The 27562-nt window shown below is 47.5% G+C and overlaps 1 protein-coding gene across 3 annotated transcripts in view; it reads left to right on the top strand.

The window, feature by feature from the left end:
• Positions 1-27562, top strand: part of med13a (mediator complex subunit 13a) — a 94437-nt gene that overhangs the window by 48570 nt on the left and 18305 nt on the right. For 2 of the 3 annotated variants that reach the window (XR_004575935.1, XM_010870717.5), the window contains exons 4-22: positions 2410-2555; positions 6404-6613; positions 6745-6939; positions 7090-7252; positions 7851-7961; positions 10226-10972; positions 12700-12916; positions 15744-15774; positions 16177-16298; positions 16861-16951; positions 17522-17727; positions 17947-18155; positions 19830-20764; positions 22003-22170; positions 22426-22649; positions 22807-22996; positions 23218-23650; positions 24269-24479; positions 24642-24833. Coding sequence is in view for 2 of the 3 variants with exons in the window: in XM_010870717.5 (XP_010869019.2) it covers positions 2410-2555; positions 6404-6613; positions 6745-6939; positions 7090-7252; positions 7851-7961; positions 10226-10972; positions 12700-12916; positions 15744-15774; positions 16177-16298; positions 16861-16951; positions 17522-17727; positions 17947-18155; positions 19830-20764; positions 22003-22170; positions 22426-22649; positions 22807-22996; positions 23218-23650; positions 24269-24479; positions 24642-24833 (4801 nt within the window). In the remaining variant the exon portion in view is untranslated. The remainder of the gene's footprint in view (positions 1-2409; positions 2556-6403; positions 6614-6744; positions 6940-7089; positions 7253-7850; positions 7962-10225; positions 10973-12699; positions 12917-15743; positions 15775-16176; positions 16299-16860; positions 16952-17521; positions 17728-17946; positions 18156-19829; positions 20765-22002; positions 22171-22425; positions 22650-22806; positions 22997-23217; positions 23651-24268; positions 24480-24641; positions 24834-27562) is intronic. The other variant, XM_013134462.3, reaches the window with a different exon arrangement.

Genomic DNA, 27562 nt, shown 5'->3' with positions numbered 1-27562 from the left:
ATAAGTATAGCAAACTAATACAGAAATACTTATTTTTATGTCTTAAATTGGAAAGGCACCTTTTTTTCTCCATTTTGGGCAAACCTAATAATAACCTTTTTCTATTCTACTCTATTATTTTATTTGGCAATTTAAAAAGATCCACTACTTATATAAAGTTGTTTAAAAGCAAAAAAGGGAGTATAATTGTATAGAAATATAATCTGATACCGTTGCTTTTTTGCTCCTTTTTTATTCCCCATTTCTTGAATCCTCTGCAGCAGTCCTGCCAGGGGTAGAAGGAGAGGAAGATCTGCTCCTCTATGGAGGCACCCCCCTTTGATCCACTCCTTTAAATTGCAACTCTGCAACGCCTCACCTGTTAATATATAATGCAGTTTCTAATAAAGCATTTGGAACGAGTCATTACAGTGTCATTATCAATTTCATTTTTGATGTAGCCCACTGCCTTCCACATACTCGTGGGGTACTGGGCTGTTTTGATAGAAAGGTTTAGTGAGTTATATGTAGAACACAATTACATTGTCATCCCAGCAGGAAACTCATATACCACGTCCAATGGGTTTTCCAGAGTTTAGTAAAATATTCAGGTAGTATTGCCTACCAGCCTTTTTCAATAATGCCTCAAATGTTGCAAAAATGCCTTTAAATCTAAAGTAAAAGCATGAACATTTTGTACATGACCAATGTAGGATGCTCAGAAGGTAAGGTGTCACTGGTTGGAAGCTTATGGGCTATAACAAATTGTGAAATTAGCATTTCAAATACATTTCTACATAGCTAACGCTTGTTTCGTGAGTGCAGCACACCTGTTCTGGCAGGAAGCATGAATTTGACAACATGAAGCTGAAAGTCCCTTTCCAAACGGTCTTGTCTGTTTGTGAAATGCTATCACTCCTGTGGCCATTCTTACTTTAAGAAGTAAGCTGTGGCAATTATGTTCATAAAGCAGATGCAATACTGAGAGATGATCTAGGCTAAACAGCTGAGAATAGGTTATTGCAATATGATTAAATTAGGGCACATCCTTTGGTTATTATTGCGTCCAGACATGGAAGCTACTGTAGGAAACTTTCTGATTAGGCAAACACACACACACACACACACAGTGCCCTAAAAAGTTAATTAGTTAATCAAAGCCAAGTCAGCTTCAATATCCAGTATTTATCCATTCCTTAGAAATATGGATCTTTTTTTAACCAAGGCCTCCCATCAGCTCTCATTATAAGATAATGACTCAACACAGAAAGTATGAATGGGAAGCCAATGAATATGCAATTAATAACTATTAAAAAAGAAATACACACAGATTGTCAATAGCATATTGATTGGAGTTGATTAAATCAAGTTACTATGCCAGGTTGGTGGGTTTAATGGAGCTGTCTATTTGACACAAGATTAGCAAATTATTCCTTTAACAATGTAAATTACGGTTGAATTATTTATGAATAGTCAGAGGTGAGTCTATAAAGAAGACCTATTTATTTAGGCCGATATAAATCCAAGCAAGCAATGAACTCGGATGACCTGCTTTAAAGATTTCCATGGCTACTCCACCCATCGCCCTCCTGCAAGTCTTAATGCTGCTGGAGCATCAAAGCCCGTTGCAAAGAAGACATGTAGACTCTTTGTAACAGAATAAATGGGCCAAACAAGTGCTTACAACCCATACTTACAACTCCCGCTGTTCATTATTTTATTGGTATGATAAAGTTTATAAAAAATGACGAGTTATATTTTGAAGTGGTTTATGATAATTTGTGGTGTTGCGCCATTTGTCTCCAACTTTTGCACAGTTATTGAGCATACAGCATGGTAAATGTGATGGCCCTCACGCCTTGTAATTGTAGTTGAATTCCAGCGTGTTAAATGTGATGGCCATAACACTTTTTATTTGCAGTTGAATTCCAACATGGTAAATATGATGGCCATGTTGTTTTGAAAAAAATCGTTGAACAGAAATTGGAATCCCCCCCAGAAATGTTGACACACTTGCATTTAATGGCTGGCTATTTTATATGATTAAATGATTAAGTGAAACTGTAATGAACAGATTAAGTAGTTGTTAGTTAGCCCTAGATTATGTCTGCAGTAAATCAGTGGCCCAATTCCCTTATTGCTTCTTTTAATGTTATCCCGCTAGGAGACCTGTCAAGTTGGAGGTTTTTGTGGCCTAAAGACATCAATGTAATCTAATGTAAAAGAGACAATTCCTATTTCATCTTCCTCCTGTTTGTTATTTTTCCCCCTCTATTCCATTCTCCGTCCATTAACAGGAAAATGAATTTTTTTGGGGAATTTGTCCCCTCGTTCTTCTTCCATTGTGTCATTCCACAGTGCGCGCACTTCTGCTTCCAGAAAGGTCCAAGCTGATATGACTCATTGTGCTTTCTCTCCCCCCTCCCACAGTGAACACCTATCATGCTCGTTCACGTTCTTCCTCCATGGGGAGAGTAACGTGTGCACCAGTGTGGAGATCAACCAGCACCAGCCAGTCTACCACCTGAGTGACGAGCACCTCAGCCTGGCACAGCAGGCCTCCAGCCCCTTCCAAGGTGGGTGGAACACACACACACACACACACAGTGTGTTGTAGCTTAATTGAACATGTATCATTTCCTGTGAGCACACGAGGAACCCAGAGGGGAGTAAAGAGGCGGAGCAGCGATCAGTGCTGTGAGATTAGACTGCTGTGTGTTTCTCGCCGCGTCAGACGGCCTGCCAGCAATGTGTCACAGGCGGCTCTCGCACACCTCCCCCGTGTCCTCCCGCGGCTCTCGCACACTTTCCCCGTGTCCTCCCGCGCTCTGAGCGCTGTCTCTGGACCCCTCTAGATGAGTGCTGCGGCTGGAGACGTCTGTACAATTAGCAGGGCCCAGAGGCTGCAGCTTCAGGAGCGCCATGTACGACACGGAGGCACCGCAATGAAAGAAAGAAAACGAGAGCCGGGCTCCCTCACTAGGGGAGGAGAATGAGGAGGGAAGGTCGAAGGAGCAGTGACATTATTACGTTAGACACTGGGGCTTTGGCCAACAAAATTCCAAAAGAGGTCCTCTTCCTCATATGTCCTGACTGTTAGGCTGGTCCCTTCCCTCCACCCCCGCTTCTCATGGGAAGCCTGATAATGGTGATCACTTGGTCCATTCTGTGATCTGTCTGCAGCACAGGGAGTACAAGGAGGAGTTATTCCCTCCTCCTAGTGGCATGTACCGAATGGGAACTGTAAAGCCTGCTTCTCTATAGATTGAATAATAAGGACAGTCTACCTAAACATTACAGATACAGCCGGATCAAGCCTCCCGCCACTGGGAGCCTTGAGTTCTGGTGCTTTGGACAAGTTACGATTTCACAGGTGTTGTCTCCTTTTGGATTTCAGAGGGTGCATTTGGCCCATAGACTTACCTGGCTTTAGCTAAAAAGAGCTCTCTTCCGATCCCCAGCTTTATCCACTGAAAAACATTGAGAAAACATTAACTATTTTTCATCAGGGACTTGGCCAAGGAGATAGAAGCAGTCAATTTACATGTCACCTCTTAAAAACACAATTCAAAAAATAAGTAGTAGATGACCCTGCAGCAGTTAGGTTTAACTGTCTTGCTCAATCACAGATCTAAAGATTGTTCACCTTGTTGTTCACCTAGAAACTTCTCAATTACTGAGCAGATGCTCTGACTGCTTGGCTACCTGAAATCACAAAGCTGAATGGATTATAATAGACCAGTTACGTTTTTGCTGGGTAGAGGATGGGCTATACGCTGTCCTATAAGGTCTGTGGGCTGAACATGTTTGGAATTGTTTTTTTAACACCCACCCACACAGACAGGCTAAAGACCAAAGAAGGCTCGGAAATGGAGTACAAAGATATTTCCTGTATGTTGAATTGGGTAGTTGTTATACACAAAGATTGATTTAAGAAACATATTATATCTGTGTGATGTGACCAGTACTGTATGTGAGGGTAATTTGTAGTTCTTGTGTATTTTCCACTAGTGCAGACTGAAGGATGAATTCCCCAGGTGGATGTTCTTAGCAGACCAAGCGTAGTAGCATAGATGGGCTGATGTCTACTGGCACTCCCCTCCCACACGCATGTATGCGCACAAACACACTTCTGACTGGTGTGTTTTAGTATGTGACAGAGTGCTCCAGCCTCTCTAGGATATGACCTCATAAAAAAGCTCAGAATGAATGTAATGAACTTTCAGCCCATTTAACTGATCTGAACGTTTTCATGTCTTCAGGGAGACGGGTGGGAGAGCATGGAGGAAGAACATAAACATCGTGTTGGATTTTATCTGTAGTATTGAATTTCAGTGTGGTTGGAGTAGCCCTATAGATTTACTAGCATTCTCCTTCACACTAGAAAGGCCAAGTGAGTTGACTCAACTTAATTAGAAATATTTCCTGTTTTTAAATTCATGTCCCCCTCAATCCCTTTTTTCCCTGTATGATCCTGTTTAACACTGACTTATGGACTCAAAATAGTTTGAGTCCATTTTTGGTTTTCAAATCGCCATGCTGTGCATGATTGGCAAGAGACATTAAACAGACATATTGGTTATCTTTACAATTGTGTTTCCACTCTCACTGCCTTCGTATGTTGGTTCAGTTCTCTGTCACAGACTCTCCCCCCTTTTCCCTCCCTCTTTACTCCTCTGCTGTAAGCGTCAACGAGTCCAAACAACGAGCCCTTGGACTAGATAAGATCTTGGCAATATTTTCTTCTTCAATAAGATCATGATGTAATTGTAGTGTTGTCTCCCAGCCCCAGCCCAGCTAATTTCTCCCAGGGCTGCACACTACTGTTAGGACCACTTCTGGATAGAAGAGGGAGGGGATTCCTACTCTTCTAATGTTGGCTCCTCTAAAACAAAATCTGTATTGGATTTCTCCAGCTGCAACCGCCACAACACAACCATCCGTAAACAAAATAATACTCTCACAGAACCCTTTTATAGAAACCAAATGTTGCTAAATGTCCATTTTAAGCATTTTGATAGATGTATATTATTCAAATGAAACTCCATTGTATATCTTTATTATTAGAATGAACATTTTATATATTTTAATGCATGTCTATTCTACATATCTGGAACATACTGAATGTCACTTCTGGACCAGTGTTCTGTTTTGTTATACAAATGTATCACTCCAGACTGTCTTATATTGTTCTTTACACACTACCTCGACTAGAATATCAAATAACTTTACCCCTCACTTCAAAAAACCAAATGGTCGATAACACACTATCACCTCTGTGAATGCTGTGTATCCTATAAGACTGTAGGCCTTAGCCACTTCCTGCCCGATCCATTTTGGGATGTGTGTGGTGAAGGACTCTTTTATACAGCCCTGTTTTGGAGGCTCCGAGGCCTAGGCCTAAGTGCTGTATAGCTCTGGATGTGTTTGGCCAGCCTGATGTGGTGCCGGCTCACAGGCTAAAGAGAATTGTGTTGGGGAAAGGTCACACTATGAATAATGGCTAAACCAGGGCCGGGGGCGGGGGTTAAGCGTGTGGTGGGTGAGGGATGCAGTGTGTTGTGAATGTGGATTTCATCTAAATACTTGTCTCCACTGGTGCCAAACACTGGTCTTTTACCCTAAAGTAAATGTTTCTGTTTCCATTGGCATTGGCCAGCTCCATTCGGCCACTAGGCCATGGCCGTGTAGCCCGGTTCTCACTTGGTGCCAAGCCCCGGACTTTAGGACTTCTCAAAATGGTTTTCATCCGATCTAACAAACAGATCCCTGATAAATAAAGTAACAGTACAGGGATGTGAAGACTCACATCGGAAAGAGTTGGAATGACCGAAGATGGTACGATGCCTTTGACTCAATAGAAGATGGTACGATGCCTTTGACTCAATAGAAGATGGTACGATGCCTTTGACTCTATAGATGATGGTACGATGCCTTTGACTCAATAGAAGATGGTACGATGCCTTTGACTCAATAGAAAGAGACAGAGATGTAGCCTACAGAACCCATAACAACACAAATTACCTCAGAATCCCCTTGAATCCTTGTGTTAAAGGTAGATAGTTTTGACAAACTGCTTAAACTAAATAATTAATACACTGGCTTACAGTTGCAGTCTCACGAGTGTAGGTGGTGAAGGAGCCGGTCGCACGAGTTTGAGGAATAAATACATTTAATTACTGAAGTCCAAATGCCGTATTCTATCCAAACTGAGCATGGCGTTATTGTTTATTTTTATGGCCGAAAAACATTGCCTTTTATTTTTTTGTATCCGGAAAACCAAATCTCGCTGATAGTGGACGTCCCCCCACCCCACCCCCCCGTCCCCCCCCAGTGTAGCCCTGGTACCGGGGTAGAGCACTAGTGGAAATGCGGCATAAAGTTAAAGCTTCTGTACTGAGATTGAATGTCTTTCCCCCTCCAGTCATCCTCAGCCCGTTTGGTCTCAATGGGACTCTGACGGGTCAGTCATTCAAGGTGTCCGACCCTCCAACCCAGAAGCTTATTGAGGAATGGAACCAGTTCTATCCAATTAGTCCCCCTTCTAATGACAAAGACTGCTCGCCATCTGAAGACAAAATGGAGGACATTGACTGGGAGGATGACTCACTGGCCGCTGTGGAGGTCCTTGTCGGTGAGATACTCTACCCTAAAAGTCTGCTGCATGTCACAGTGAAGAAATGGTTTTGGTTCAGTTATCGCAGGATTCATATATGGCTAACTGTCTTTCTGTCTCTTTGTTTGCCCCTTTGTCTGTCCGTCTAGGTGGTGTAAGGATGGTATACCCAGCATGCCTTGTGCTGGTGCCCCAGTCTGACATCCCTGCCACGGCTCCTCAGGGGTCCTCCCACTGTACTGCCGTCTACTCGGGTGGCTACCAAGTGCCTGCCTCCCAACGAGAGCCTGCCATCTCCTCTGTCACCCTCACACCTCCTACTTCACCCGAGGAGACCCACACAGGTACAACGAAGATGTCACCTATCTCAGTCTGTGTATTATAGACTCCGATCCAGGTGTATACCGTTGTGAGTTGGTGAAGAGAAGACATCGGTCAGTAATGTAGTCATCCAGTTTCTAACCTCACCCCCTCGCCTCTCCATCCTCCCGCAGTAGACTCCCAGTCAGCTCAGAAGTGGGTGAAGATGTCACCAGCAGTGGACGACTTCTGTGCGGACAGCACTAGTAACCATGGGGGCAAGGTCCCACTCCGGCTAGCCAGCCAAGTGGTGGAGAGAGTCTGGCAGGAGTGCAATATCAACAGAGCACAGAACAAGTATGTCTGCCACCCACACCGTTTGGCTTTCTGTCCATCTGTGGTCCTCAGACCTAAACCCGGAAATCCATGTTCCCTATATCTTAACCCTAAACCTAACTGTTACCGCAACCATAAACTCAATACGCCTAACCTGACCTTAGACCTAAAGCTTTACCATAAATGCCTAAACCTAAAAGTAGCCCTAGTTAGAACATTATGTCCAATTGCATGGTTTTTCCCCCCTACGCCGAAATTGCATTTCCTATAGTGGAGGCCTGCCAATTTTTTGTTCATGTTTTACTGTCTTTGTGTGGACATCTGGTCCCCACATGTATAAAATGGTTGTAGATCACACTCACTAAAGCCGTAAAACAAGTAAGATTTCTACTGATCTGCACAACACATGTCGCCTGGAGGGTAGTCAGTATCTGCCACAATGGAGACGCACAATGGTGACAAATATGTGTGTCAAATACCGTGTTCACGCCACCGACATTACATACATAACGCTTTAATGTCTACCCATGTTGTGCTTCAGAGAAGGTAGCCTGTAATAGTTAAGAAAAAGAATAAATAAATGTTTCATGTGTTTCCTGAATGGCTGTGTGTTGTCCAGGCGTAAATTCTCAGCGACAGCCAACGGTTCCCTTGACGAGGAGTTGATGGAGAAAGTAGGAGCCTGGGACTTTGTAGAGTCAACACAGAGATCCCACTGCAACTGCTCCAGGTAAATCATGTAGAAATGGTTTTTCTTTGTTTCCCCTCTGGTCTAGGTAGTGCTGGTAAGGAATGATTGGGTGTGTTAAAGTGAAGTTCACTCAGTAAAACAACGTTGGGCGCTTCAGTCTAAAACGTGACACGTTTTTTTTCACCGCCGTCCGTACTGCATTCATCTCCGTTTGTGCGTTTCTCTGACAACTCCGTCAGGGTTCCTGTGGTGGTTTGTGTGTTGCTATGGCGGCTCAGACGGTGTGTTCCCTTCCCGGGTGTATGGTAGTTCAGTAGAGCTGGGGTGTGGCCTAAACGGTACTCTGTTTCCTGGAGCTGTAAGTCCTGGTCCAAAGGAGTGCATTGGTGGGGAATAGTGGCCATTAAGGGCACAGACCGACCCAATGGCCAGTGACCTGTAGACCTTTGTAGAGGAGACGGCTGCTCTAAAAGGGGCCCCCGTGTCTGTAAAGCCTAATGTTGACAAATGAGCTACTGCGACTAGAGTGGCTTAATGTGTGGCTGAGTGCTTGACTGTGGCCTGGCTGTTTCTGTTGTTTTTTAGACACGCACACACACAGACAATTTGGCAGCAGTGTGCGTCTGTGTGTGTTTTCTTTAGGGTAGAGGCTGAAGTCAGCATGTCCCACTGCTGTCACCTGGCATAGGCGTGTGTAGAAACACACACACACACACAAGCAGAATCAGGTCACACTGCATCTCACGCAGATGTAAGTGCTTGGCACTCAGCACCTTTTTGCTTTCTATGGGAGTTTGTTTCTGCTCATAGAGCACTTCTACTGTAGACCGGGGAGCCTGTTGCTCCCCACTGTGAAGGGAGGCAGGCAGCCTGTTCAGGGAGGTCTGGCTGGAGCTGTTCATTGGTTAGTCACGAAAAATTCAACCAAGATGGGCTAAATCACGGAGAGTGGAAATGGCCAGTTGAAACATCAGGTTTCAAGATCAGGTGGTCTGTCTGAGGCGCCACTGTGAAGGGGGCGGCTATGAAGCAGAATCCACAGACCAGAATGGTGTTTAACTTCTACAAGTCAATGGGAGAAGCAAAAAAAAAAAACTCTCCTCTGGAGTTTTTCCACCTAAATGCAAAATCGAGATTCCAGCCATTTTCTTAAGTAGCCATTTGAATGTGACAAATTGACACATGGCACGTTGAACCAAAAGCAACCAGATTAGAGTACCGTACAGCATGTTGGAAAGGGTGTCCAGGTCTGTGCGCTGACAGTTTTTTCCGGCCCGATGGATAAGCTGCTGAGTTTCAGTCTAATTATTCCAAGTAGTGGGAAGGAAACCCTACCTCCTTTATAGAAGGAGAGCTACCCTTCAATATGGGTCCTCCTCCATGACCACGAGCAGCTTGTGGTTACCGTGCCGACAGACCTAACGGCCAGATTACAACTCCCTGTCCCCTCCGTTCGACGTGACCCTTCTCCTCCCGCACAGCCGCTAGCCTGTCTCGTTACTGTGAAACGTGAGAGCTGAACGGCGCAGGTGCTAACGTGGCGGCTGTCTCTCCTGGCCCGGCCCAGGGCTGTCGGACTGTCAACAGGCGGTTCTGGCATACCCCGGAGGGAAGAGGAGCGCCACAAACGCGCTGACCACTGAGAGGCCAGGCCGGGTGTCTGACATGACAGCCTAACGGGCCGGAAGGATCCCGGGTTCAGGACTTTCAAACCCCAACCGAAATGGTGCTCCTTTCCACCTGGGTCACGTTGGGCATGGGGCGTGCTCTGCGTTTCCATCTCTTCCTTCCCAGTGAACACAGCCCTGGGGGGTGTCAAGCTACTGTGCTTGAGCCAGAACACATGCATGGTTTTGGTTGTGGGCTGGATCAGCTTGGCTTGAGGAGTTTATTACATTAGATTCGTTATTGTCAATAGCTTCTCTGCTCTCACGTATTCAGGTTTATTTAATTAACACTGTTCTAAAGTAATGCACCCATGAGTTATCCCTATTACTTGTTTATTCATATTTCTATTGTTTTTATATGTGCATATAAATAACATGCGTTCACCCGGCACAGCCAGAAGAGGATTGGTCCACCCCCCTGAACCTGGTTCCTCTCTAGGTTTCTTCCTAAATATCTGCCCCTTTTAGGGAGTTTTTCCTACCTGCTGTGCTTCAACACTGTTTTTGCTTGCTCCTTGGGATTTCGGGCTGGGTGTTTTGTAAACGCACTTTGTGACAACTGCCAATGTAAAAAGGGCTTTATAAATATATTTGATTGATTGACATGCGTCTTTTTCCTTTTTTGTGTCCCGTTAGGCATAAAGCCGTGAAGCAGCGCGGTGGTGGCATGGCCGGCCAGCTGCAGTCAGCGGGTCAGCCAGCCCACAGCCAGCCCCCCACCAAGCACAAGACGGGGGGCGACAAGCCCGAGAAGGCCGACAAGCAGACCAAGAGGCCACAGACGCCCTTTCACCACCGCAGCCCTACCTGTGACCATGTAACCATGGAGACCGAGGCGGCGGCGGCGGCTGGCCAGCGGCTAGCCATGAGGGCCCAGCAGGAGGGGGGGCAGTTTCAGGGCCTCCGCCATGCCGACGGCGTCACCAAGCCCACCCAGCTGCACACCGCGGGCTCCTCGGAGACGATGGGCTCCCCGCAGCCTCCTCCTCTCAGCCCCCACCCCTGTGAACGAGACCGGGGAGAGGAGACCGGCGACGGCTCCATCAAGAACCCCTCCACCCCGCACAGCCAACACTTCTACCAGCCCCCCTCGGAGCCTTGCCCGCCAGGTCAGAAGGGTGGCGAGGGGGACCCCCGGGGCCTGGACGCCCTGACCCAGCACTTCCACAACCCCCACTCAGCCTACCCTCCCGAGCCCCTGGAGCCCACGGTGTATGTGGGCTCCGCCATCAGCCTGGAGGAGGACAGTTCCCCGGCACCATGGAGGTTCTTCAACCTGCCCAGGAGGAAAGAGGTCGAGATGCCCACACTTTTGCTTCCCGGGGATAAGCTGAGGGAGAGGGATGAGGCCTCGGGAGGACAGGAAGTGGTGTCTGTCACGGAGTGAGTGGCTCTTCTTGTTTATTCATGTTGTCATTCAGTCGTGCTCATCCTCCCCTTTGTCGTCACTCTTTAACAACTACTATAGGCTTTAGAAGGTGCCAGAGGCCCCCAGCTATTTACTGACTCACTGGTTATGCATCCGACCCTCCAACCCACTCCCCGTACACTTCCCATCATCCCCTCTGGGACACACAGATGGGCCCCGTTTTCAGGACCTCCGGTATTCAAGAATAGAAAGTGTTTTGAAAGAGCAGTGATGCAGAACCGGGCTCCTCCTCTCCTCCTGCCTCAGCATGTTCTGTGGTGGCAGTGAAAAGCGCACGGCATGTTAATCTCCCGTCATGTGCCCTTTTCAAATCATACTTGGCTGATGTGCACACAGCCCCAGAGCTGGAGGGACAGAGGGAAAGGGTTAGAGAGAGGGATTCACGTTTCCACACCCCTTCTATTACCAGACTCTCAACTTCCTCCCACTCCCACTCAAACACATTAAGGAGGGGGTCGTCCTCAAAGCCTCGACGTCATTGGTGTCGCTTGGCTGAAAGAGGGAGTGGCGAGAGAGGGATGAGAGAGACGGGCAGGCAGGCCGACCGTTCAGGCGGAGCTGTGCCGCTCTTAAGAAGTTACGGGAGGTGTTGTACAATTCCAGGGAAGACGGCTGGACAGTGATTTGGGCAGATCTATTCTGGTGGGAGGGTGTAATCCTGGCGCCTGGAAAGCGGCTCTAAATGGCAGCTAATCCTTGGCCTGGACCACTGCACACTGTCACCTCACATAACAGGAGAGAAGGAGAGAGGGAGGTTCAGCGTTGTCAGGCTCACTTTAGTAAAACCTGAAGAACAATTAGAACATGAATCCATATTCAATGGAAAACATTCATAGATTACATAAATAAGGTACATTGGAAGTTATACTTGGCGTGCTATTGGCACATTAGCTGCACAGCCATGCAACATCTGATATAAACTGTATCCCACTCAGTCCTGTCCTGTCTGTCCTAATGACTGTCCTTGTCTGTCCTAATGACTGTCCTTGTCTGTCCTAATGACTGTCCTTGTCTGTCCTAAGGACTGTCCTTGTCTGTCCTAAGGACTGTCCTTGTCTGGCCTAATGACTGTCCTTGTCTGGCCTAATGACTGTCCAGTCAGTTGTAAAGACACTGTCCTAATGATTGAACACCCCCCTGTCCTAATGATTGAACACCCCCCTGTCCTAATGATTGAACACCCCCCTGTCCTAATGATTGAACACCCCTCTGTCCTAATGATTGAACACCCCTCTGTCCTAATGATTGAACACCCCTCTGTCCTAATGATTGAACACCCCTCTGTCCTAATGATTGAACACCCCTCTGTCCTAATGATTGAACACCCCTCTGTCCTAATGATTCAACACCCCTCTGTCCTAATGATTCTACACCCCCCTGTCCTAATGATTCAACACCCCTCTGTCCTAATGATTCTACACCCCTCTGTCCTAATGATTCAACACCCCCCTGTCCTAATGATTCAACACCCCCCTGTCCTAATGATTCAACACCCCCCTGTCCTAATGATTCAACACCCCCCCGTCCTAATGATTCTACACCCCTCCGTCCTAATGATTCTACACCCCCCTGTCCTAATGATTCTACACCCCTCTGTCCTAATGATTCTACACCCCTCTGTCCTAATGATTCTACACCCCTCTGTCCTAATGATTCTACACCCCTCTGTTCCGGTCCCCAGGTTGATGGCAACATGTAAAAGGCCTTTGAAGGTGTCAGAGGAGCGCGTCCAGATGTACGTCCAGCGAAAGAATCAGTACTTGTCAGCCGCCATCACCGACGACGACCACGAGCCTGAGGAGGACCCCTACGCCTTTGAGGACGGTGACGTCAAGTTCTCTTTCTCCGACAAGAAGGACAGGACGGGCTGCGAGCGCCAGCCTGGGAAGAAACACAAGGTATGGGATACATTGGAACAAGCAGCGGGGCAACACCTTTCCATTCACTTGGAAACGTTTGATTTGTGGCCAACCAGATTAGGCTGTGTGCAGTTCATCGCTGAAAGACCATTCTTTAGTAGTAGTGCAACAATTGTAATGGAAACTTTGAAAGAAATACCTGAGACATTATACTGCATGCTCTGTTCTCCAGACCTCCCAAATACACTCCAGAAAATGTCCTAACTGGACATTTTTCATTCTTAGGTTTGGAATTGCTCAGGATAAATAACAGTTGGCTACTAGAGTTGCTGTACGCTCTAGATAGAACACAAGTTGAACTACAGCCAAGCTGTCAGCGATCCAGCACTGTAAATGTGTCGGTCCCAAATCTACTGCTCAGGAAGCCAGCTCCCATTGTTTTCTCAGCAGAGCGCTGCCAAAATAGTTTGATTCCTCCTTTAATTTCCTCCCTCTCATTTAGTTTAGTATTATGTTTTCTATCTACTTTTCTCTCGCTCCCTCCCGCCCCCCTGCCCTTTGGGCTCATGCTGTTGTCTAAATATTGGCTCTGTATGTTTTCAAACCTGGACCACCTGTTAGTTGTTGAAATGCCCCAGCAGTAGAGAAGAGAAGGGGGGGTGCATGGAGGGAGTGTGTGGGCGTGAGCTGCTTGGCAGTCAGCCTCCCGGGCTACTAGTCTCTGCCTGTGAGACTGCCTGTTTGTCTCCCTGTTTGTCTGCCTGACGGAGAGTAGCTCCCCTTAAAAAAAAACAAAAAAAACAGCTGCGGAGCAGTGCTGCAGTTGAACGACTATAAACCCTGTCTATGTAGTACAGCTCTACTTTTACCATTACAAACCCAGTCTATGTAATATAGCTCTTGTTCGATCATTACAAACCCTGTCTATGTAGTACAGCTCTAGTTCTATCATTACAAACCCTGTCTATGTAGTGCAGCTCTAGTTCTATCAATACAAACCCTGTCGATGTAATACAGCTCTAGTTTTACCACTGCAAACCCATGGATGTAATAATACAGTAAACCCACTTAGCTGGGGGCCAGTGCCCGCAGTCACAAAATATAAAGCAGGAAAGGTCGGAGGGTTTTAGTGCGCTGTGGGGCACAATAAGAACCCCACACTGACTGGCTGGTCTTTACGAACCTCTAAAGTCTTGGTGTTTAGTGCTGTAGGCCCCAGTCCTCGGCTGTACAATAAAGCACCATCAGCATTCGTTGGCATCGCAGAGTGAAATGGTAGCATTTGAAAGCCAGGACCTTTTGAATAAGTGCCTGGCCCCCTGGATGAAATGGTCAGAGAAGGAGAAGTGGGAGAGATATAGAGGGCTGTTTCATGTAGACAACCTTGGAATAATAAGGGCTGTGTCACAAGGCTGGAATGAGCCCTCAACATGACACGTGCGTTCACAGCTCTAGTGTTTCAGCTAAGGACCAGTTATTGATAAGGACCTAGCTCGTCTAATTATTGGATTTTAGCTTTTAGGTTTGTGGCTTGTTTTGTTTTTGCTGGCATGCAGCAGGCCTTCAAAGGAAACAGATTAAAGGCCTTTGTGAGAGAGAGAGCCAGAGTGAGAGAGAGAGCCAGAGTGAGAGAGAGAGCCGAAGGCCCTGGAGCATAATGAAATCAATGGCTACTGGAACTTACCATTCCGTCAGTCCCAACCCCTCTTATGTATGTCTTTGTGTGGGTGTGTGCATATTTCTGCCGGCCTGCCATGTACACATCATAAGAGCCCACAGCGCCATGTCTGGGAGTTATTGACGTGGTGTGGTGGCGTTGGTGCTCTCCCTCTCCACAGCCTCCGCCCAGACGTCTGTGGTATTTCTCTCGTACACTGGTGCCGTCAGTTCACCAGGAAACCTGTCTGGAAACCTCATTAGTACAGTCAGCACAGAGACGTTTGTTCCTCCCTTACGTCTCTATTTTTTTTTTTTGAAGGCTTCCAATAATAAACCTTTTCTCCAAGGACACTGGGAAAACACTGCTTTCATGAGATTTCCTCAGTGACCTGGGGTGGTCCGTTGGTGTTACAGTGATGGTCTGTTGGTGTTACAGTGGTGGTCCAGTGTTGTTACAGTGGTGGTCCAGTGTTGTTACAGTGGTGGTCCAGTGTTGTTACAGTGGTGGTCCAGTGGTGTTACAGTGGTGGTCCAGTGGTGTTACAGTGGTGGTCCAGTGTTGTTACAGTGGTGGTCCAGTGTTGTTACAGTGGTGTTACAGTGGTGTTTTCCGGTGGTGTTACAGTGGTTGCCCGGTGGTGGTCCAGTGGTGGTCCAGTGATGGTCCGTTGGTGTTAGTGATGTTAGTGGTGGCCTGATGTTGTTACAGTGGTGGCCCAGTGGTCCGGTGATGTTACACTGTTGGTCCAGTGATGTTACAGTGGTGGCCCGGTAGTGGTCTTGTGGCCCGGCGGTGGTCCGGTGGTGGCCTGGCAGTAGTCCTGTGGTGGTCCGGTAGTGTAGGCCCTGTACTCTAGGTACATTTACTGCTGCAGCATGGATTAAAATGCAGCCCAGAGCTCTTTCAGCTAAAATAATGTTTACCCACTGTCTCTGTTATTGATGCATAAATGCCCGGAAATTATATCTAAAGAAAATTAATGTTGCTTAAAGTCTGTTTATTGTATAGATTTTTTTTTTAAGTACTTGTTCTGCTATTGCCTTTTGTGTTTATCAATATCTTTTGATTGGTGTGATCAGCTAAATCCTATTTGTTTTGATTTCTGCATTTGTTTTCTGCACAATATTAAACTCTGTCTTTTTTTATTTCTCTCTTTGTCTTTCTCTACATCATTCTCTCTCATCTATTTCTATCTGGTCCTCTCAGGGGGATGATGGATTAACAGGCCAATCAGATGGTAAGGATGCTGTCCATCTCCAGTCTAGCTCTGTTAGGTGAAAGGGACGGCGCTGTCGTTACCTGAAAGACAGCAGTGGATTGTGAAACCTTACGGTCGTTACCACGCCCATTTGGTTCGGGCTCCTCTCATCAGCAGGGGAAATGCTGTTTAGACAGTCCGCCATCACACTGCTCTGTACCCAACACAAAAGTCTCATAGAAATTCTCATATCAAAAGTGAATGGCGTTAGTGGATTCTCACACTGAGCGCTAGCTATTGAGTTCACTCTCAAGAACGGGCCTTCATTTGACATTTTGACAGCCCCCGACAATGAGGCATTTGTGAAGTGTTAAAGATGGGCCGAGTTACTGATGGTTTATGGGGTTATTGTCTGCATTGTATTGCTGTGTGCTCCTCCAGAAGCAGCGCGGGCAGCCGCACACGCACGCACCGCCTCCACCAGCTTGATCCACGAGACCGACTTGGCCGTGTCCATCAACGACCTGGACAACCTTTTCAACTCAGACGAGGACGAACTCACGGTCAGTACAGCCTGCAGCTGTAAGCGCTTGCATGTAACAGGGAAGATCTTGCGGCCAGTGTGTCCTGCCAGCATTACGGACTGCCCGCTTGCATTGAACAATGATTTACTTCCCGTTAAACAGACCGCCGCCTGGCAAGAGTGTATGTGCCCACAAGCCAGAACGTTGCATACATGCTGTACGTCAGTGACTTGGTGTCATCCTACAGCACCTGACACTTTAAGAGTGGCTTAGATTCCAAAAGGCTTCAGATGAGCTCTTTTCTCTAGCCTCCAGAGAACAGAAGAGTTCCCCAGAGACTCTGGTGACTGGGTCGCTGGGTTAAAAAAGTCTAACTCCTACACTACAGCAACATACCGAGGAGAGCAATGCCATCTCTGAATGAAAGCCCGATGTCAGGGTTCCCCACCCGTCTGCCGCAGGGGGCGTTGGTGTTTTGTCTTGCTGAAATGAATAATTAGCTTAAAGGTCGTATTGATTCATGTTATGTAACTGAAACTATACAAGTTAGTCTCGTTGAGGATAAATCAATTGTTTTGCCGTGTACGTCTACATTTAACAGCCTGGTTCCAGGCGAGCCCTGAATGGAGCCGATGATATCTTTGGCAACAAGGAACCAAAGCCAGCAACTCTGGACCCAGTCTCCTGCATCAGTAAGTCTGCTTTTCACTGCTCCTAGATCAACGCTGTCCTGCTCCTACAGCTCCTAGCTCAGTTCTCAAGGGAAAGCTCTACTGTAACATCCCCAGTCCCGTGTAAATTTAAGAGTACTATTCACTTAAACACCTATACATAATCCCAAGGATTGCACGACTGATCCTTGGTCTGCACTCCGATGCCTCAGGCGTCCGTCCCCAGAAATGTTATTCACTGCATTTCGCCCCCTTGTGGCAAGCGCTCCCCACAGAGGTGGCTGGCAGTCTCCGTGTCCCCTGCTCATCTCCTAACAGACAGCTCTGAGCCACAGAGCAGGAGCAGCGGTCTCATTATCTGCCTCTGTGACCAGCCTACTGCTACTAACAAGGTGCTTGATGGCCGGCAGTTAGACAGTCAAACTGTTGCTGTTACCTGTTGAGCCTTGGGGTGGGGGAGGGGGGGCATGAGATCCACTCTGTGGGGACATGGACTCACCCCCGGTCTCTAACTGCGTCTCTCTCTCTCTATCAACCTCTCCTGTTCCTCCCCCTCTCTTTGTCTTCCCCTCCACCGGCTGTCCCCTCCAGGCTCCGCGGACCTGCACCAGATGTTCCCCACTCCCCCCAGCCTAGAGCAGCACATCATGGGCTACTCCCCCATGAACACGGGCAGCAAGGAGTACGGCGGCATGGAGTCTGGACATGGCATGACCAGCCTGGACGGGACCCTTGGCGGACACTTCAAGATGGAGGTGGAAGAGAGCTTCTGCAGCCCCAAACCACAGGAAATCAAGGTTGGTGGGGGGAGAGTTTGATTTAAATGTCAAATAAAAATGGAATGGGGGGGGGGGCTAGACCGTGTGACCGAATCTATAGTTCTGTTTTTGAGCATGACAGTTAACCCTGATTCCTTGAAGTGGCTGAGTGTAAGTATGTGTTTGTGTCAGTCCATGTCCTACCACTGTAACAGCCTCAACGCTATGTCCCCCTCCCTTCCTGTCCCTCCCCATCAGGACTTCTCATTTGTCTACAAGCCGGAGCTGTGCCAGGCCTTCGTGGGCTGCTCCATGTTTGCCCCACTCAAAACCCTGCCCAGCCAGTGTCTTCCCCCCGTTAAGCTGCCCGAGGAGTGCCTCTACAGGCCCGGCTGGACCACCGTGGGCAAACTGGAGATCCTCAACCACCCTCACGTGCCAGCCATGGCTTACCTCAACAAAGACAGGTGAGCATGATGCCTTCAGGTCCTCCGTCCTGAAACCCCTCCTCCTCTCCTGCCATTGGGTTGGCATGCAGCGTGTGTATTTCCAGTGTACTGATTTCATCTCTATTACGATGAGGGATACTGCCTTTCTGTTAGCCATTGCAACCGACGCGTGGTCTGTCTGTCTGGACCCTCTGAGGCCCGTGGAACCAATGGACATTTTCCCAGCAGCTCCTAGGATTCTTGACAATTTGTAACGCTTATCTGAGCTGAGGGTCACTGAAACCGCAGTCATTTAGACTCACAGGTTCCAGACACACTAGTTGCCTTGCATGTGCACACACACACACAGCATGTATCCCTCGACCCCTGAAGAGACTGTTCATTTCTTTATGAATTACTGACGCAGAAGAGAGGAGTGTGGCGTATGGGAGGGTTTTCCGAGGCCCGCTTGCTGGAGCTGGCCCTTTGTCAGTACGCCATCACTTTGACGCAGCTCCACGCAAAAATCACTTCACTGTTTATGTCATGAAAATAAGTACAACCATTTTCTACAGACCCCAAAAACTGAAATACAGGTAATAGCTGCCAGACGTTGACATTTCCTGTAGCTCCACTGTTGCATCTATTCTGAGCTTTTTTACCCATAAATCTCCATTCATAATGCTGAGGGATGCCAGGTTCTAGAAACTGACTCTGATCTTCCCTGACAGATTTTGTGTGGTGTCCAGTCAGGTCAACAAAGGATATTTTCCTGACTCTGTGAAGCAGAGAAGTTCTTGAAAAGGCTGTCTGTCTTCTGACGGGACATTCTTCTAAGTGGGACGTAAAGAGGGCCTCTGTTCCCAGCAGGGTGCATGCGGAGTAGTAAGCACGGCCATAAGAGCCAGGTTTTTAATGAGTCATGGGGAAGCCCTTAACAAGCATGTCAGGACGTTGAGTATTTAAAGGTCACTAAGATTGCTAAACTGCACTCATCACTTCCATTTTGATGCTCTGTCTACCAGATTTATACCAGGTGAAGCGAACCTGTACACATGCATTGATGCTGTGACTACAGTTTAACACATTTCCGTTTTTTACATAATTTCCTGAAGTCAAGTTTTGCTACAGTTGTATAGAAACTGTTGTAAAAGATGATGTGCAGTGAGATTGTTACACTCCCACTTCACAGAGTAGGTGTTTCCTAAGAGGAACATGATTCAGCAACAACAAGTAAAGCCATGCATCTTGCTCATCTCTGCAGTGATGGTAATGCCAACGTCATTGAGTCTGCCCCGCATCTGCCCTTCTACTCTGCAGTGGGCCTCGTTCCCCATCTAGATGAGCCCATATAGTTCTCCACCAAGGCTTCCCACTATGTAGTGTGTGTAAGGACAGGCTATGCTTACATCTGCTCTTCCCTCGCCTGTCCCCAAAAATAGAATAATTTTCCCTCTCGGAGGGGTTGTTTGAAGTGGCAACACCTTCCGCGGTGTCACTGGCAGACGCAGCCAGGCAGCCAGTCGTCTCCAATTCTTTGTTTATGGTTCCCGCTTCTGACTGTTGTTGTTTATCTCTACCTTGTAATGGAGCTTCAGTTGGTACTGAAATGTATTGTTGGTTTCTGTTACAGTATACTGAGCTGTGCTTCGCTGTTCTGACTGGAGCTCTAGGCTGTGTTTGTGTGAGTGACTCCTCTCCTCTCTCCCTCAGTAACGTCCCCAGTGTGGGCAGTGCCATGGACCAGGACTACAGCCAGAGCTACACCCCCCAGACCCATACGCCCTTCCTGTCCACCAGTGCCCCTCCCAGCAACGGGGGCATGGGCATCCTACCCTCCCCAGCCACCCCGCGCTTCTCAGCCCCCACCCCACGCACGCCCCGCACCCCACGCACGCCCCGAGGACCCGCCAGCGTCCAGGGATCGCTCAAGTACGAGAACTCGGACCTCTACTCCCCCGCCTCCACCCCTTCCACCTGCCGGCCACTCAATTCGGTGGAACCCGCCACGGTGCCCTCCGTCCCCGAGGCGCACAGCCTGTACGTCACCCTCATCCTGTCGGAGTCCGTCATGAACCTCTTCAAGGACTGCAACTTCGACAGCTGCTGCATCTGCGTGTGTAACATGAACATCAAGGGCGCCGACGTGGGGGTGTACCTGAGTGACCCCACGGGGGAGGCCCAGTATCCCTGCACCTGCGGTTTCAGCGCCGTGGTCAACCGCCGCTACGGCAACGGCTCCGGCCTCTTCCTGGAGGACGAGCTGGACATCATCGGACGCGGCTCGGACGTCAGCCGGGAGGCGGAGAAGCGGTTCGAGGTGCTGCGGCAACACTCCCTGGAGAGGACGGGGGAAGGAGGACAGGGGAGGGGGGAGCGGGTTCCCGATGAGCTGATTTTACTGCTCCAGGACCAGTGCACTAATCCCTTCTCGCCCATGGCGGGGGTGGAGCCCGACAGCCTGGCAGCGCGGGGGGCGGGGGCTTGTCCGGTCCCAGCCTGCGTGAGGGTGGAGGAGAGGGACTACCACAGCGACTGCTACATGGCCCTGGAGCACGGCCGCCAGTTCATGGACAACATGTCAGGAGGCAAGGTGGACGAGGCTCTGGTCAAGAACACTTGTCTACACCACTGGTCCAAACATAATGGTAAGAAAAGGCTGTTTGTGTTTAGGGCCCTATGAAATCTGTTTGATTTTTTTCCCCCAAATTCAGTTTTTTTCCCGTTAAATATTTTTGGAATTCTGTGATTTATAATTTGTGCTAATTTTATCATCAGAAGGAGTGTCTAATAATGGCAATGAATAAAACTTTTATAAAACTTTATTAACATTACATTTGTAATAATGCAACATAACATTTTAAATTTTTTTATCTAGGCAAGATATTTACATTTCAAGTATTAACACAATGTAGATACAGGGATAGTAATTCACATTGCTGAATGTAAATGTGGGCTGTTGCAATGGTATATGAATAGGCTGTTTATATGTTGTTTCGAACACACAGGGTAGGTGAGTTAGGGTTAGGGTGAGTGCTCTCATTTTCGGGCTACGCTTCTCCCTGTATGCATTGCTTTACAAAAAACGTCCGTAGCTTTCTTAGCTTTCCTAAGGGGATGTCAGAATCGACAAACACAGCCACAAAGTCCTGAATCAATTCTCGTCCTGAATCTGCTGATGCGCCTGCACTAGTAACAGTCATTTGAAGAGGCACACTGTGACTAACATGGTGCATTTCCTTTTTCTTCACATGGGCTTTATACTTAGTGGTCATCACGTATTTTTACAGGTCCGCACAATTGTACATTGACAGAATTTGCAAACCAGCTTATCGCCTAACTCCTAATACACCTTTGGGTTTGGCTCGGCTCAGAATTTAGTCAAATTATATTTATTTTTTTGGACTACTTGGCCGTCTCAGATGGCCTTGTCAACACTTCTCAAAGTGATAGCCATGACCCCCTCCATTTCCAAACGCCCCAATCGAAAACTGTGTTATTTCTCTAGGCCTACTCATCTGTACTTTTACAGTTATTAAATCATTTAGCAGACTACAATAATTAGGCCTACTTTTGGCTGAAATCAATTTCAGCCAATTATGGAAAATTCTGCAATATTCTGCGTTTTAACAGGTGATTAAATTGTATTACCTAATTCTGTGATTCTATCCATTTTCCGCATCGCGGAATTCATAGGGCCCTATATGTGGTTGTTCTAACCCTACATTGAAATGTGTTTCTAATAATACATTATTCTTTCCATTTGGCCCTGTAGAGTTTAGTTGGCAAGCCTAACTATTGAATATAAACCTGTCATGTTTCCTGCCAATTTATTGTTATTTCTAGTGTCCCTATTTGTGCTGTCTAACTTCCCTTCTTTCCTCAGCGGTGGACGTCAGTACTCTGTGCTCTCAGGATGTGTTGCGGGTGCTGCTGTCCCTCCAGCCTGTACTCCAGGATGCCATCCAGAAGAAGAGAACCGTGCGCTCCTGGGGCGTTCAGGGGCCCCTCACCTGGCAGCAGTTCCACAAGATGGCTGGACGGGGCTCCTACGGTAAGCAACCAGGGGTTCTGAAGCCTCCTGCGTGGAGATGCGGCGCTGCCCGTTTGCAAGCTGTCCAGAAGTCTTCTCACTCTTCCCTTTGTGGTCCACGTGTCAGATCGTTGGGGGAGCTGCTATGACATGTTGACTTGAGGCTCTCCAGCCTTCTCTCAGAGGTGACTGGTGGCAGTGCTGGCTTCTTTAAGACCTTACTAACCACCTTCCCTCTCTGTATCCTTTTTCCTGCCCCACCCTACTGTCCATCAGGCACAGATGAGTCCCCAGAGCCCCTGCCCATCCCGACCTTCCTGGTGGGCTATGAGTATGACTTTGTGGTGCTCTCGCCCTTCGGCCTGCCGTACTGGGAGAAGCTGCTGCTGGACCCGTTTGGCTCTCACAGGGACGTGGGCTATCTGGTGGTCTGTCCCGACAATGAAGCCCTGCTCCAGGGGGCCAAGAGCTTTTTTAGGGACCTCACCGCTGTCTACGAAGTAAGTCTGGAGAACCTTAACAGTCCATTTACCATGACAGGGTGTTGGTCAGCAGAATCAAGAAATGGTTGTGAGCAAGACAACCCTAATTGCTCCTCTTAGTGGGACTGGATAAGAGCTTGTTGCTAAATGACTAAAATGTAAATGTGCCCTGCAGTCGTGTCGTCTTGGCCAACACCGGCCCATCTCTAAATGCCACCCGGATGGCATCGTGAGAGTGGGTGGAGCCGCCGCCAAGAAACTTTCGGAGCAGCCTGTCAGCGACTGGTTCCTCAAGGCTGCCAGCGGCAACAGTGACGCTTTCGCCAAACTTAAGCTCTACGCACAAGTCTGCCGCCACGACCTCGGTAGGTTCCAGTGATGCCGCTGATGGGGATCAATCAGTGCCGGGCCTGTTGGTACCCTCCCACTTGGTTTCTATTTGGATCAAACGTTTGTTTTCGAAAAAGTATCTTGGGTGTCCAAACGTAGATATATTTTTTTACAGCCTAAGTGCGAGGTCACTCGTAGAGCTTATAATTGAGGTTTCTGCTGAACCTGTGCCCCCTGCTTCCCTGTGTCCCCTTAGCTCCATACCTCGCAGCGCAGCCTTTGGACAGCTCCCTCCTCACACAGCCCATGGCCCCTCCTGCCTCGAGCCAGTCTTCATCAGCCCAGTCCACCGGCTCGTCATCCGCCACCTCGGCTGGACCCCAAATCTCAGCCGCCCCGGGAGGCCCGTCCCTCCCTAATAACAGCTGCAGCAGCGCACCTAGCAACAACACGGGTTTAGCCAACAGTGCCAACAACACGGCGTCATCGGGGAGCCAGACTAGCAGTGGGATGCAGTCCACCAAGCCCGGCTCCTTTCCACCCTTTGGGGCCATGGGTGTGCAGAACCAGGGCCAGGGTGGTGCTTCCCAAGGAGGGCAGTTGGGCCAGCAGGCTGGAGCCCAGAACACAGGTCTCCCCGGAGGGGAATCGGACAGCCAGGCCCAGATACCCACCGAACCCCTAGAGAGGTAGCTGTACCCCAGGGCCTTACTTTAAATCCAAAATAAATCTGATGTGCATTCAGATAGGATAAAGATGTTACAATGATTGTATGTGCATTCACACTCAAGGCTGCCCTTGGAACAACACCTCAGTAGCGTCAGGTTTTATCAAATGTACACTTGCAGTCTGAAAGCCGTGTCCAGATACACGACTGACAAAAGCCTCCCCAACCGCTCAGCGGTCTGCCACAGCAGCAGTCAGTCAGGAGGGAGGCTCTGGCTACCTCATCAAATGAAGTTAAGATCACGTTGTGTTTTCAGATATAAAGCCCATATAGGGCTGAGGTGATTGTATTTCCACAAGTACATTAATCATAATAATATGCAGAGACTTATTGTAATCAGTCAATGCTCAGTCAATCAGTGGTTGTACCGACAAGCTATCTCCGGCTGCTAGGAGAACTGATGCTGATGGATACGGAAACTGTTCGACACATCTCTCCTTTACTGCATTTACAACGACAGTTACAAGGAGTGTTCTTGAGTAACATCAGTGTCCTATTTGCTGTCAGACAAATATACAATGCACTGAGGGAACCCCCCCACCCCCTTACTTATCCCAATGCCTCTCGTCTCCCTGCCCAGCACCATGGAGAGAGAGAAGGTGGGTGTGCCGACGGACGGAGAGTCTCATGCCCTCACATACCCCCCAGCCATCATAGTGTACATGGTGGACCCTTTCACCTATGAGGAGCCTGAGGCAGGGTCTAATGTCTGGACCCTTGGTCTGCTGCGCTGCTACCTGGAGATGCTCCAGTTCCTCCCTCCACACATCCGCAACTCTGTCTCTGTACAGGTAACGTCCACACCGTGTGTGTGCGGCTTTAGAATATACCCTTTTCACTCACATTAGTCCTATATTCCCCAAACACACCAATTGGTACATGGGAGGTGAGCAGGGCATTGTGTTGTCCTTGAGAGTATGTTGACATGTTGGTATCCACCTCTCCCCTCTCAGATAATCCCGTGCCAGTACCTGCTCCAGCCAGTCAGGAGCGAGGAGCGCCATATCTATGCTCAACATCTCAAGTCCCTGGCCTTCTCAGTGTTTTCCCAGTGCAGACGGCCCCTCCCTGGATCCACCAATGTCAAGTCACTGACTGGCTTCGGGCCTGGACTGGCCATCGACACCGCACTGAAGAGCCCGGAGGTACACAAAAGGATGGAGCTTATCATAATACGTGTCTGTTTGTTGTTATCCCAGCAGGTTAATTGCAGATGTTTGGTGGCACAAGCAATAAGCCCTAAAGATAGTTGCAGTAGACCAGATGTGAAATCAGTGCCCGGAATTGTACCTGCTCTGCTTGCAGTCTGAGGAAGTTGCACTGTTGCGGTATAGAGGAAGTTGCACTCTATAAATGCTGCAGAGCATTCATTTGTAGGAGCGAGTTGCTGCAATGATGTTAGAGGAGAATGTAAGGGTGTTTTCTAGGATCACACCAAGGTTTTCAGCTCTCTGGGTGGAGAACACCTAGCGATGTCTTGGGGTGGACTGGCCTTTCCCCGGAGGAAGAGACTGTGGGGCAGAAGCTCTGGATAAGAGTGTCTGCTACATGACTAAAATGTACATTTTAAATCCTTGCTATGTCACGTGGTAGAAGCTGCTTGCCAGACAGAATGTATTCCAAGAGTGTGCAGAGCTTGTGATGCCTAGCCCTGAGAGGGTCAAGAGGAGGGTCTGATGACTTAGTGTTGAATGCATACATTTTGTTTGTATTTATTTTGTTTACACAGGGAAAACCAACTGAGACCATGATCTAATTTAGAGTGATGCCCTGTATTACAATAATAAACAATAAAACCTCAAATACAAATAAAATATATTTTTTAAAACATGTATAACAAGCATAAAACATGTATTTAAATATAAAACATATTTAACAATAATGGACACACAGTCCTTCAAACTAAGGTGATCCTAGAACATTCCAGTGTGTGGGGCACGGACGTTGAACCTAGACTGAGCCCAGGGTATCTCAAAGTAGCCACTCTTGAGAGTGTGATAGAAGTTAATTCTCCAATAAATGTTTTAGGAAAGATAATTAGGAAGTTTTTGTAGGACTGCTTTATAAACAGATCTTCTGGAAGACAAGGAATCCGAACTTGAATCCTCACGTTAATATATATTTGTTTCATGGCAAGTTCAATAGCAAGCTAACGTTATTTAGATCCGAATCAAAGACATCCATCCTGCTAGCATCAAGACAGTTTGTTTTTCCAATTGTTTTCCCTACGGCCACAAGCGGTAAATGCAGTGACGTCCTAAAGCATGCATTTCCTGCAAATGTCCCATTTCCGAATCTTCTGTGTGCATTTTCACAGGAAATGGTACGGATGTTTTATATTGTAGTATTCAAACTTCCCAAAGAGGGAGGAGGTTGGGAGTGTAGTGGGGGGCATCACTGAGATGGAAAATGTTACACTAACCCCCTTAGTCCTGGAAAAAGACCAGGGGAACTTGTAACGCTGTTCCTTTTCTCCAGTTTTCCCCATTATCTGCTTGGTTAGGTTTCTGAGGCCTCTAATAGGATCCAGCCCTAGACCGTCCAAGGTATCACATTTCACATTTCAGTACACAGTGGGCAGGAGTGGGGACTAGACACAGCTAGCGGGATTAAAGGACATTAGTGGAACGCTATCTACTTACCAACCAAGTGACCAGGGCCTTAAGTTCGTTTCAGATTCATTATTGGGTAAAATAATACTAACCTTGAGTTGTTCCTGAAGCCACATTAAGTAATTTTTTGGACAAGCCATTATTCACCTCTGTCCCAGCCAGTATTTGGCATTATTAGCATAGTCTAAATTCATGAATTGGAACTGTGCATCCCGAGCAACAAAAGCTGCATTGCAAGCAGAAACCCTCTCCAAAACACTTCTAACTAAGACTAGTTGTGTTGTTTACCTCAAATAACCTGTTTTCATTGTTGCTATATAAATCTAATTTTAAACTGAACTGATACTTCCTATGTTTACAGATCAGTTCGCAATGTTATCAATCAGCTTTTTTTTCAGGTTTTGACATGGTTACCATAGGTAATCTATGGGAACAACCGTTAACAACCCGGAACTGCCATTTGGCATTTGCTAGCTACTGATTCCATTATTGCCAAATATCAGAGGCTGTGTGTGGTGGCTACAGAACATAGTTTGCATAGTACCAATTTGAAATCACCAAATTTGCCAGCTGTTTAATCAGTATGCAGTCCAATGCTAGGGCAACCAGTTACATAATTTAGTTCTCACTGTTTTTGAGTTTATTTCCCCTTGCAGTGTAGCTTTTGTTGCTCCGGACACACAGTTTCAATACATGAATTAAGAAGATGCTTATAATGCTAATTCCAGGCTGGGACAGAGGTGAGAAATGGCTTGTCGTGAAAAATGACTCCATGGACCTTCAAGAACCACTCAAGATTAGTGTTATTTCAATTATGGATCTAGGACAAACTGTCCCTTTAATGGGGCCCCCAAACAAACAAAATAAATTGGCAAACATCTGCCAGGCCCATTGTTGACTGTGTTGTAGGGTGGTGCAATTTCAAAATTGTATTGTGCATCAGACATTTCTCTTTGTCTGTCACTGACAGTTAGATTTAATTAGTAGTTTCGGCAAACAATATACAGATTAGTAGCTAATCTAACCAGTTGTATAAACTAACAGTAATGAATTACCAATGTTGACCAGGGGAGGTGCACAGGGCCCTAACCAATAGGGCGGCCCACGCCGAGGCTTTGTCTGTTATTTTCATTCATGTCATTTTAGTATGTCATAAATCATATTAAAAGAAAGGAAATTCTCTTAAGCCTGAGACAAAAATAAAAGTCCCTCACAGTGTTATACATTTTTCTATGCCCCCATAGCAAAATGTGTGGACATTT

This window comes from Esox lucius, chromosome 7, assembly GCF_011004845.1.
Source record: "Esox lucius isolate fEsoLuc1 chromosome 7, fEsoLuc1.pri, whole genome shotgun sequence".
Classification (NCBI taxonomy): Eukaryota; Metazoa; Chordata; class Actinopteri; order Esociformes; family Esocidae; genus Esox; species Esox lucius.
The sequence above is the reverse complement of the archived record's forward strand: the minus strand, read 5'-3'. Positions and strand labels throughout refer to the sequence as shown.